At 36.9% G+C, this 12052-nt stretch overlaps 1 protein-coding gene across 1 annotated transcript; it reads right to left on the bottom strand.

The window, feature by feature from the left end:
• Nucleotides 1-2513: 2513 nt before the first annotated feature.
• SMIM8 (small integral membrane protein 8) lies at nt 2514-10732 on the bottom strand. The gene is made up of 3 exons (XM_069488440.1): nt 10710-10732; nt 4668-4825; nt 2514-2919 (listed from the first exon to the last, which is right to left on the bottom strand). The coding sequence occupies exons 2-3, from the start codon at nt 4800-4802 to the stop codon at nt 2761-2763; spliced, it is 294 nt and encodes a 97-aa protein (XP_069344541.1). The 5' UTR covers nt 4803-4825; nt 10710-10732; the 3' UTR covers nt 2514-2760.
• Between the last annotated feature and the right edge of the window lie 1320 nt (nt 10733-12052).

Raw genomic sequence — 12052 nt, 5'->3', positions numbered from 1 at the left:
CTTTTGGGGGGTTAGCAGTTAACAATCCTTTACATAATTTTGTTTCAAAATACAGGAGTGTTTCTCTACTTAAGACCTAAACAGTTTATTTTTAAGGACTAATGTGGTTGATTAATTATTATGTAGACATTTACAACTGTGTCGAGCATCCTTGACTTAAGTGACCCCGTATTAGGAAAAGACTCCATCTTATATTTCAAAAGCCATCATTCCAGCAGAGACCAGATGTTCACCTAATCAATATAGACTGGTTGTCTTATTGATATGTCTTAACCATAACCAGACAAGGGCATAACCCTTTACTCTCAGTCCTCACCAGAGGACTCAAGAGCCATAAAAAGAGCAGGACTTTACCAGCTAGACGTGGCCATCTCTATAGACACTGTCTTGCTGTCACTTGCGATCAGCACCCAGTATCTGCCACTGAAGCCTCTGCACAAATCAAGGACTTTGCCTTGCAAGATGCTGATGATCTGGATCAGCCCAGGGCTTTCTTCTTGTCCATGTCACTTTCCTTGGACTGGTTCATTAACCCCTTTTTTAAATCCCTTTTTCTCTTGATGTTGAAAGTTACCATGTTTAATGTGGAAATTTTAATCTGTAACATTTATATACTGATTATATATACTACTATGTATGTATGTTCACAATATTCACTGACTTGTAGACTGGCTTGAGCTTATGTGTCTGTGGCTCTGACTACCGAGCGGATGGGTAGTACTAAGAAATGCCTCCTTGGGAACTCCATGTAGCTTGTGGCTTTTATGATTAAAACAACATCAATAAAAGTCTGACCTTGTGGAAAGACACGAACGTGCGTGGACCTGTTATGTCTGACCTTGCACCACTCATGACAACACCTAAGAGGCGGTATTTAATATATAATGGTGAAAAGATTCTTAGACTTTGGAGCAAGGAGATCCAGGTTCCAGACTTGACTCTGAGAATCACCGTGTTGTTGGGTAAATTTCTTAACCATTCTCAGCCTGTTGTCTTAACCATAAGCTGACATGATTGGACCAGGTAAAGTCCAATATTCAAAATCCTCTATTTCAAAAGGTATTTTATTTTTGATGGTTATGCCCTCATTCAATGGCGAATGGATGAAAACATCAACACACAGCTAGACAGCCTTTGACACTCTGCACTCACAAAGACTGTGCTATAATATAAACTTGTTCCTAAAATTCAATGTGATTCTTCCCTCACACCGCTTTTCACAGTGCTGTGCTTGACTGAATCCACTGCTGCCTTGGTTCATTCCCACAGATGACACATGGCTTAGGGCTGCATGCTGTGCAGTTTCTGCTGCCCTTCTGCACTCCAATAGTCTCCTGATAGTTCACCCAACTAATATTTCCCCTGCCACTGAATACCAACTTATTTTGTTGAATAGTAAAAAATTCTAAAAGACAACAATGTGACATTAAACACATAAGGTGAAAACAGAAAAACCCTAGTTCTAAGACAACCAAAATACATAGGGAAACCAAAAGCAAAAGATAATATTTAAATTAAAAGGCACTTTGTACTACCTAATTGCATTTTAAACTATTTGAACTATAGTATATGGAGAGGCATTGCAAAGAAATACTTAAGTCTCAGTAGTAGATTTAATTTAGTTCCATGTAGATAAACTCAATTAGCTAAGCTCTGTTACATCTACAAATCAGATATAATTGCATTTTCATATACCTTGCAAAACCACAATAAAGTACTAGAAATTAAAAAATAATATTATGATGATAAACTCTGCCTGTGCTGTTGGTACTGGCTGGTAATAACAAATGAAACAAAACTTCAGAGATGAGATTTACTACTGAGCCCCAATTATAATGATTTGGAGAAGAGGGCAAGTATCTAGAAATGAAACAGGTCCAGAACCCTCGTCAGAGAGATTTAAATTTTATAAGGTAAACCCAGTAAAATAAGGAGACCTTATTTCTTATCTATTGAGTAATTCTAGTTTTTAAATAACTATTAAGAACACTTGGTTTTAAAATATCACTGTAACATTAATTTATAAACTAAAATAGATAACATTTAGTTATAGTCAAATAAAAACACCATACCTCAGTATAATACCTTTTTTTGTAGAAGAAAAACTCCAATTACTTTGGGATATCCTCTCATTTAATCTTCATGTTGGTAGCTGAGTGGGGGTATCTTTTCAACTAAAATAAAATTCTGGACCCAAAACAGCTGAAATGGAAACCAAAATGAACCATCTGTGGCTCTGTAATAACTATTTGTCAGAGCGAACTTGGTTTTCACTTCTCACATCTTAGTGTTGACTTCAGGATTTAAAATGACTATTTCTCTTTCTTTACAAATATAGGTTCTATACCAGGTAGACAATGAACATTTCCTTTGCAGATAGCAAAACACAACTAAACTCATAATAGTTGCAAAGGCACAATTCACCTTAAAATATTAAAAACACCATGCAAATTTAATAGCACTGTGTATTTTTATTATATAGAACTTAATAATTAACAAAAATAACTTCTATTCTCATGGCACTTTTATAAAAGGATTTAATAAAAGAAAAATATTGTGACATTTTCGGTACAAAAGAATGAGATGATGGCTGGAGCTATGAAAGGAAAAAATTTACTACGGTTGTCTGGCTGCAACTGCTATCTTCTCTCCTCATTAACATATTCTAGAACAAGAAACATGATACTGTGTGCTCATAAAGTCTTCCATCTGAAGATTTCAGAGCCCTTAATAAAGTTCCATTTGCAGTAACCAGCACTATTAATCCCATTTAGATGTTTTCCTCCTCATATAACTGTGTCCCTCACTATCAATAGCTTCATAGAGGTCCTTTTTATTCTCTTGTGTTGCATGTAGATAACCAATATACGCCACGCAAAGCGAAAGGGCTACCAATCCAAAAGCCATTACAGGTTTGTTCTGTCAAAGAAAAAAAATGACAAAGTCTCATTAAAACCATAATTTAAGGAGACCCAATATCTGTTGTACTTTCCTCCTGACGTGCCACTTTGTTACCACACTAGCATTCCTATGACAATATTGCAATTATAATTATTTACTCAGTTCTTTATTCAATTAGCTCAACTCCTGATTATTTCGAGATTACAGAAGACTCTTGATTCTCCTCTCCAGCCTTTCTCCTATCTAAAGCCTGGATATCTCAGACCTCCATCCTCAGGAAGGCGACAGTTGGGAGAGGTGTGAGACAAGGAAATTGGTCTGGTTCTGAGTTTTCAGTGTTATCTGTGTAACATGGAGAAGTTGCGTAACTTGTCTGACCCCAAGTCTCTCCATTTGCAAACCTCAAATTAGTTCACTTTATTATATAATAATAGTAATCAGGGAATGAAGTACACATGCTACCCAAGTCATAAATAACTGGCAAAAGCCTTTTATGTATTAAATATTAGGCACAGCAATAATGACAATGTATACACTCTTCTCTGGGAACCTACTCTGTTACTGTTAGGGTGGAAAGCCACCCCTTTCAATTACCTCAAGAAATTGAGTGACTGGAACAGATTTTATGCTGTTATAATAACCTTGATTTACTGCTAGAAAACCAAGACCCTAAGAGGCAAAGTGATGTAGCTTGAATTAAAAAAAAAAAAAAGCTTTTAAATACAGTAAAGATGTTCACAACTGGAGAGAAGTGTTTTGTTTAATACTCTGTGATTCCTGAAACTGTAATAAGACGCCCCTCTTAGTGCACGTTTACACTCAACAAACTGGCCTTCTCTTAGGTCAGTGTGAATGCACAGCAGTGATACAGATAGTATTTTCTGCTTCTGTTACCATAGCTGCTGTATTGCTACTATTTCAAATCTTAATCACAAAAGAATAAGGGTCAAACTTTTTCACTTAGATGAACATCTAAGAAAAGCCACAGGCTCAGAGCAGTTTAAATTTGCAATTCTTGAAATGCTTTTAGCAATTAAAAGAACACATTAAAGTTTTTAAAACCTTCTACCTTGATGTAATGATTTGATGGTTAAGCTGACCTATTAATAGTTTACACTGGCAGATACATTACTAAAATTCTAATCAGATTCAATACATTTAAATATTGTATTTTATAATTTGATTCCATTTACGTTTATTTAAGAATATAATTCACCAAATCAAATATATTCACTAATTTGCAACAGGAAAATAGTGATTAGCTACTTCTGTAACAGTGTACAAATGTTATGTTTTGGAATTTTTAATGTTTGCAATATCATTTAGATAAAAATATTAATAAAAGGCTGGAATTGCAGTCTGTAAGAATAACTGGATTTTTATTTTGGTTTCTTTGTTTAAATGGAAGGTCTTTTTACCTAATAGTACCTGATCAAATAAGAAAAACTGCCTTCAAATAATGCAACAATATAATAAAATAGTACTTTAAATATTTTAAGAAGTTGAAAAAAAAAAAGTTGATCCATTAAAGTGCAACCATTTTCCATCATAACTCTCAAATGACCTCAAAATATTTAGTTTTATATGTGTATTTATATGTGAAAGAGCATTTAAAATCTTCCTTCCACCTGCTTTTATTCAGGGGTCTTATTAGTCAACACAAAATCTCCACAATAAAATCAAATGTTACAGGAAAGTAAGAACTTTCTATTTCTGACAGACTGGTTAGATTAAACATAAAGTCTTTCCCTGGACATATATCTTACAGGTTTAATGAAGAGTTCTGGATTCACAGCTCGAAATAAGGTCGTTGTGCGCACCCCTCTGAGCCCTGGGTTTTGAAAGTCTTTCTCTTTGGGTGGTTCCTTTTTAAATGCTGGAGGCTCAGGTGCTGAAGACATCTTGACAAATGATGACTTATTACCTAAAAAGAAAATAATACATTTTTTGCCTTCATAATTGTGTTTGATAAATTGCTTTAAAAAAATCATTCTGATTCTTTTTCTGATATTTACAGCCCAGATATGTACCAAAAGTGCCCACTATCTTACTACTTTGCATAATACATACTTTGTAAATGGTGCTTTAAGTTTATTTTGGTAAATCATTCATTATTTTATTTTTCATCTCTTAAAACAAACCAGTGTGGTAGGCAAGGGTTGTTTTCCTACTTTTACAGAAGTCTGGAGAATTGTTGCTTGTCTGAGTCACATCATATTGTTATAGGAAGATAGGACTGACGGTAGGAGGGGGCCAGTGGGTTATCCATTCTCTTATTTCACTCTTCCTCACCAGCAGCCTTTCAGGACAGCAACCTGAGGGAAGTACTAGCACTCCTTTGCTCAGTATCTTCTCCTACAGAAGAGGTGGCTACTTTTCCCACCCAAGCACTCACTGCACCAAGCAGTGATGATAAATAGCCATTTGCACTCACTCCCCCTTTGCCTATCAGCAACTTTCTGGACAGAACATGCTCTGCCATTTCCCTAATCTGAATACCTTTTTTCCTCTTGGCTACTCTAAAGCCACCCTATTAAATCCAAGCATGTCTTTTGTCTTCTGGTTCTCCTAGCTGGAGCGTCAACGTTTTGGGAATATTTTTCTCTTCTAGATATTATTAGGCAAAAGCTTATTCTTATCATTCCTGCCACCTAATGCTGGGGTGGGGAGTGGAGGTAGAAAGGGAGGAGGTAGAGAAAGAAACCTCCTGAAGACTGAAATTAATGACAATAAAACTATTGGAGGAAATGCTGCAACTCACTGTGCAGTTAACCTTATGAAATAAGAGTCACTCACATTTAAACACTCATTGGGGCTTTGTTTGCCCAAGTATTCTTTATTAAGTCTTCTATTTTATGGACTTTATAAAAATATTTTTGCAACTTTGTAGTTATGGAGGAAAACTAGGAACTCAGCTTTTCAAAACACTTTGTGTTGCAGTAGTCACTAAATATTCATCTATACCACTTAATTGGGTACACACCCCTTCTGGAACATCTGATTGAAGGGAAAGGAATTCCCCAGACATTTTCTCTCCTGGCAAAGGCTTCAGAAATGTTCACTGTTGGCTGTTCCATCACTTGTTTCCCATGCATGTTATGGTTATCATTGTCATATTCATCGTCATCATCACCACCACCATGGCTTTCTGGCTCCCTTTTTACATCTGTCAGCACTCCTGTAGCAATTTCAAGATTTGATAACTCTTGGGAAATAGTTAACAGTAACAGTAGCAATTGAGTGCCAGAGTGGTTCAAACACCACCTTTGCAGTCTTCTTTCTAGGTGTCCCTCAGGGGATTCCACAAGAATCAACCCTGTTTTCTGCCAACATTTCACTTTTATAGACTACCAGGTCTCCACAATCAGGTCAATGGTTTACTTCATCTTTGTTTTCTCAGTTTTCTCTTCATCATGTAAATTTGGAAAGAGTTGTTTCAGCAACCGCTTTGAGCTTTCACTGTGTGAATTATACCCTGATCCAAAGGCTGCAGAATGGCTGTGCAGTTCAGTCGGAAAAACTCAATACACACAGGATCATGGGAGTGTGTTGTGCACAGAGTAACTGTCTGTCAGCAAGCGGACATCACATTTTGCTCCTTGCATTCTCTTGTCAATCTTTCTCAGTCATTCATTAATATATTTCTCATCATTCCGGCATGTGTATTGGCTTGGTAATCACCGGGGAACAAATGAACACTTTTGAAGCACTGCGGGTTCTTGCATAAACTTCATACCATGCAAAAACCTGCTACAAAAAGGGACCTCATATTCACTTGGCTTTAGTCCCAGAATCCCTTCTTTAACTTTTTCTTCAATCTTGGTTCAATTTTTTAAAAATGTGGACAATATAGAGGGAGTGATGCTAAATTCCTTTGCTATTTCTCCTTTCTTATGGCAGCAATCTACTGCTTCCACTACTGTCATTATTTTCTTCTAATGAAAACTACTGGTGTTTCATCTTTCCCCTCTTAGCCATGATGATAGGATGGATGGTATTTACAAATGTATTTGGAATTTAAGTAACAACTGTTGGCCACTGGGTGCCTACTTGAGGTATCAATGTTTCTCCCTGTGCTAAAAACTGATTATGAATGTGGAAAAAGAGAAAATGCAAAATGAAGCAATCATTAAAGTAGAAGCAGTATTATATATAGTCTGTCAACAGGCCATACCTGTAAAAAAATGTTAATTTAGGTAAGAAATAGTTAATACATGGCCATGTTCTTTAGACTGAATCACACTCTGAAGAGTGTACCACTATTTGAAATTGGGGCATTAAATAAAACACTAGGAAGGCCTGAAAAAGCAGATCTATAAAGATAAAACTCATTCTACCAAAACTGACACAAACATTTTCCTCTTATTTTTGTAAAACAAAGATGTTCTAGAGAAAATGGATTAAAGTTGTTCACTGGGAAGGAAAACAAGGCAATGGGGGAGGTAGGTATAGAGAGTACAAATTGTAGAGCACAGAAGAGTCCTCAGGGCATTGTCTCTCATGTACACTGTGTAAATGACAATGTGCCAGGGACTGAGGATGATTAATTCACTCCACACCTGAAGTCCAAAATTATATACGGGGTGTGTGTGAAAAAAAAATATTTATATGTATATATATGGAGAGAGAGAGCCAGATAGACAGACACTAGTTATAGCCAATAAAAATTTCACTATTTGAAAATACAGTGATGTTGAATGCCATAAAATTCAACCTATATGAGACATATCTGTAAAAACTATATAATTGTACTTATATGATATTCTAACACAAATTGTAATGACTTAATTTTCATTGCAAGATTTCTTGATCCCTTTTTTCCTTAGCAGAACCTACATTTCCTTTGTAATGAATCAAGAAAATAAGCAATCCAGGCAGTCTGTGTCATACTGCAACCTCCAGACATCCACATTCGCTTTAATAATGCACTGTTTATGTTAAACACTTTACCAGAAATAACAAGGAATACTTGGACTGGAAACCCACATGTATGTTTTAAAAAATTTAATGTACCATAATTTTCATTGTTTGTGATACTTTCTGGAAAGTATGAAATTAACATTTTCCATTATTTATCATTCTTTTATTTGAAGTGGGATAAGACAGCTCAATTTTATTGCTGCTGCTTTTATGAGCCACAGTCATTGAAGATGTTACAACAGTTCTCCCACAATTGCATGAACTTATTTACACCATCTATTAAACTAAGAATTGTTAACCATTTGTACTTTAAATAAAAAATACAGATTACTGAGAACAAAAAGAGTGTCAGCAGCCAAGAATTTGTTATATATAACTATTAAAAAAAAACAAAAACAAAAAACTCTTTTTACATAGGAGAAAATTCTTCTGTATTTCTTCATATGTCTGGCCCACAGAGCTGTACATGTATGGTTGAGGTGGAAATTCAGGATGTGTCAGTTGAATAAGTACATAGAATGCAAAATCTTAGTCATTTCTTCACAGATGTGTAAATCATCAATACTTTTTGGGAAAACAAATCTCTATTTCAACAAGTAAACTTTTAATCTAGAAATAAAAGCTTACTAGCTATTTTCCAGTATAGAACTAATATAAATTCCATTTTAAAAGCTGCAGAACAAATCATAAGTTCAAACCAATACTTATTGTGACATTACCATTCAAATGAACTGTACCTAAGACAAAAGCAGTTAATGTCTAGCATCTTTTCATCAGAACTTCCTAAGTCTTCCCATTATTTTCTCCACCTTCTTCCCTTACTTCTCACCCACCCCCACTGCAGGTAACTAGCACTCATTAATTTACATATGATACTGACCAATCTCCATAGTTATACTCACTTTGAAGATCTGCTTATTTTTAAGCTGGATTATAACCTCCTTCTTAATGTGTTAAAAGGGGAATCACACAAAATACATACTGGCAGGGATGAAGAGAACTTGGAATTCTACTGCTCCTGGCTAATTTTGTGATTAATAAGTGTGCAGGCCTACTTGCAAAATAATAAATCAGGCACCCCTGGCTGTGCAATCTGTCCAGGTGGCTCTACTCTTATTTCTTCTTCATTTTTCCATCACCCATTTTTTGTTCTCTTAACTACTCATGATTAAGAAACTGTTGTTTATCTTTTGGTGTCTGTTTAAATAGAGGAGAGTGAACGTTTCCCACCTGCCTATAAAAAAGATCTAAACTAAGCCGCATTTACCTCATTTGTGCCTCCCTGATAAAATGCCCTTTACCTTTTTCTTCTGCCTATCCTCATGTGAAGGAAATATGCAATGGAAAAAGGAAGGAAAGATAAAGGACTGCCCCTTTACACAACTCCATGAAGGTCATTTGTATCTCAAAGCATGAGAATGTCCACCCCTGAAATTAATCATACATAATGTGAGAGGCTGTAAAGATGATCCTACACAGAGAGTCAGAATCAGTCATTTTTGAATGATTTTCTCTCCTTTAGTAAAAATCTTGCTTAGGGGGATAATCCAGAATGTATTACTATTTGGCTACTGACATTAAACAATTCACTGGCATAAAATTGGCATGACTATCTATGTTATATTGTACATGAAAATTAGACCAAGATATAAGGAGTATGAGAATTATTTTGCAGAAAAAACTTCATCTTCAAATATACATTTTAGAAATAAGCACCTCAACAGAAAACAAATCAAATTATCAAAATTGTATTATAAAATGTTAATGAGCAGGAACCCTGCAATAATCAAAGCCTTTCCTTTAAAAGACTCAGGGAATTATAAAATGGACAAAATATTTTAATAAGTGTGAATACACTTAGTTTCACATACCATACTATCTTAATTCTTAAGACACTAACTTGAAGTCTGAGGCAGAACACCTTAAAAATAATTTAGTATAAACAAGTTTGAGATAATCAGAGGACTCCACGGCTTGGGGGAATCTAGCAGAGTCTCAAATTCCAATTTTGCTATTTATACCTAAGTGTGGATTAAATGAGGTGACATTTTTCAAGGATACAGTAGCAGATATTCAATGAGTGGTAGCTACTGTCGTCCTCGTCCCACAAAGAGAAATCTAGGCCTAAAGAGGCTGTCTTTGTCAGGAGGCTGCTGGGATAACCTAGGTCTCCCAGTTTGCAGCCCACCGCTATTTCACAACCTCACACCATCTTACTCCTAAACAGATAAAAGGCCTTTGCATTTGTAAGCTATTGCAAGATTTAAGAAACATAAAATTGTGATAACTTAAGTTTTAAAAATCCTATATTTGTTTTTAATGTAAAATACGCTTTTTAAAAACTTTCTTTCCATCTCTTGACTTTACTGTACCTGAAGCACGGAGAGAGGCTTTGCCAATGGCTGTTGCAGACAATCTGAGGGCTGACGACCTGAGTCTTATTTGGCCTCCCCCAATGTTGTGGTACCTACACTACCGTTAGCTATTGAGGGCTTACTCAAAGACAAATTGCATTGGAAGCCTTCAGAAAAAATTGCATTCAATTAAGTTCCAGACATTACATTACAGGGTTGAAAAGACTGTCCGCACAGTGATAAAAGAAAGGGCCACCTCGTAAAAACTACAAAACTACATTTCCCTAAATAAGAGGGTCTACTCAGCTGGGGCACCGGAGGAAATGGGAGGGTTCCTGGGGTGGAGGTGTCCACAGATACGGCACGGACTCGTGCCGGGCGCCTGAACGTGAGGGTCCGGGAAATTAGCTCTATGGGGCCAGAAGGCCCCAAGGCTTGGGGTGGGGGCTCAGGGCAACCACAGAATGGCAAAGGTTTGCGGCGCCTGGGAGTGAGGCCGGCGACCCTCCACCTGGCACCCACGCCGCAGCTCACCTTCCGGGGTCACCTCCTCTCCGCGCCCGTTACGGCTCCGCCTCCCCGCTGCCTGCGGGAGAGAGCGGCCGATCGCTCCCGGCCCGGTCCCGCGCCACCGCGCCCCCTACAGCCCGGAGGCTGCGGCGCAGGGGCGTGGGATTGCAGGGACCGCTCCAGCGCTCGCCGCTCAATCTGTCTCTTGAGTACCTCGCGCCAGCCCCCAGTCATCTGCCGGCTGGAGTTTTTCCTTTCTTCCCTTTTTGACCTTTGGTTTTCCGCCTCCCAACGTCAAATAACCTTCCAGTTTCGTGTGTTTTCTATAAATAAAAGTAGACATCTTCAAGAAACATATAAATTTATTTGATGAAAGTGGAAAGCATTCAGATGTGGGAAAGAAGGTTTAGATCTGGGCTCCTCCTACCCCCATTTTAGGGGCACAGTCATTTAAATGTACGGTTAATACTCTGCTATTCTGTGAGGGCCTTGAGATTGCAGGATGCAAGATGTATGGCAGCTGCGGTTGAGACGAGAATAAATATGAATGCCGGTTTGCACACACTTTGCTGATGATTAAGTTTGTTGGGATACAAGTTATAGTGAAACAAACAGAATAGAAGGGACCTAGATTTTTGCACGGGTTTATATAAAGCTTTGGCAAATGGATTTTGCATTTAAAGCTTGTTCTCCCAAGCCAAATTAACATTATATTTGATTTGAGGCTTAATTTTTAAAAGTTCATTGACATCTGGTATTATTAGGCAATCTTCTGGAAAATAAGTTAAATTTCACGTAAAAAGTTGTTTGTGAGGTAGCTGAGAACAACTACAGGGCTACACAACATTATCGTGTTGCATCCTCAACAGACCCACACCTTCTCCTGTCCCTAAGGGTTCTTCTCACTAATCTCTAAATGTCAGATATCACTATGGAAACGAAAGTACTTTTACTGTCCTGATCAACACAAAGGGATCAGATGAAAGCATAAATAAAACATAAGAACATGTAAGAAAAGAGCATAAACTTGTAGGTAAAGACAACAGAGAAAAGCCTGAAGGCCTTGCTAATTTCATGGATATGAATACAATGCAAATGCTATGACTTTAGTCATTATTATTTATAATCCATTCCATTTTATGATGCTTTCAAGAAATTACTTTGAAGAATGACGCCAGTCTGGATTCAGCTTTTATAATCTTTGTTTGGTGCAGCACCATTAATATTTAATAATATTTAACAAGAGATTTTATATTTGATTGGAGTGCATAAAGCAAAGGTTCATCTGTGTGAAAACACATTCAAATTGACAAAAGATATTTATTTTAATCAGGGGTTTCCAAAGTGTGCTCTGGGGATGACACCGG

Source organism: Eulemur rufifrons, chromosome 15, assembly GCF_041146395.1.
Source record: "Eulemur rufifrons isolate Redbay chromosome 15, OSU_ERuf_1, whole genome shotgun sequence".
Classification (NCBI taxonomy): domain Eukaryota; kingdom Metazoa; phylum Chordata; class Mammalia; order Primates; family Lemuridae; genus Eulemur; species Eulemur rufifrons.
Note: the sequence above shows the minus strand (reverse complement) of the source record. Positions and strands in the feature narration are given on the sequence as shown.

Bases quoted from the DNA above. Each gene is read 5' to 3' on its own strand.
- SMIM8 (XM_069488440.1), bottom strand. From the start codon at position 4,802: ATGTCTTCAGCACCTGAGCCTCCAGCATTTAAAAAGGAACCACCCAAA. The intron at 2,920-4,667 runs GTAAGATATATG...TTTCTTTGACAG, and splicing joins CAGAACTCTTCATTAAACCT to AACAAACCTGTAATGGCTTT.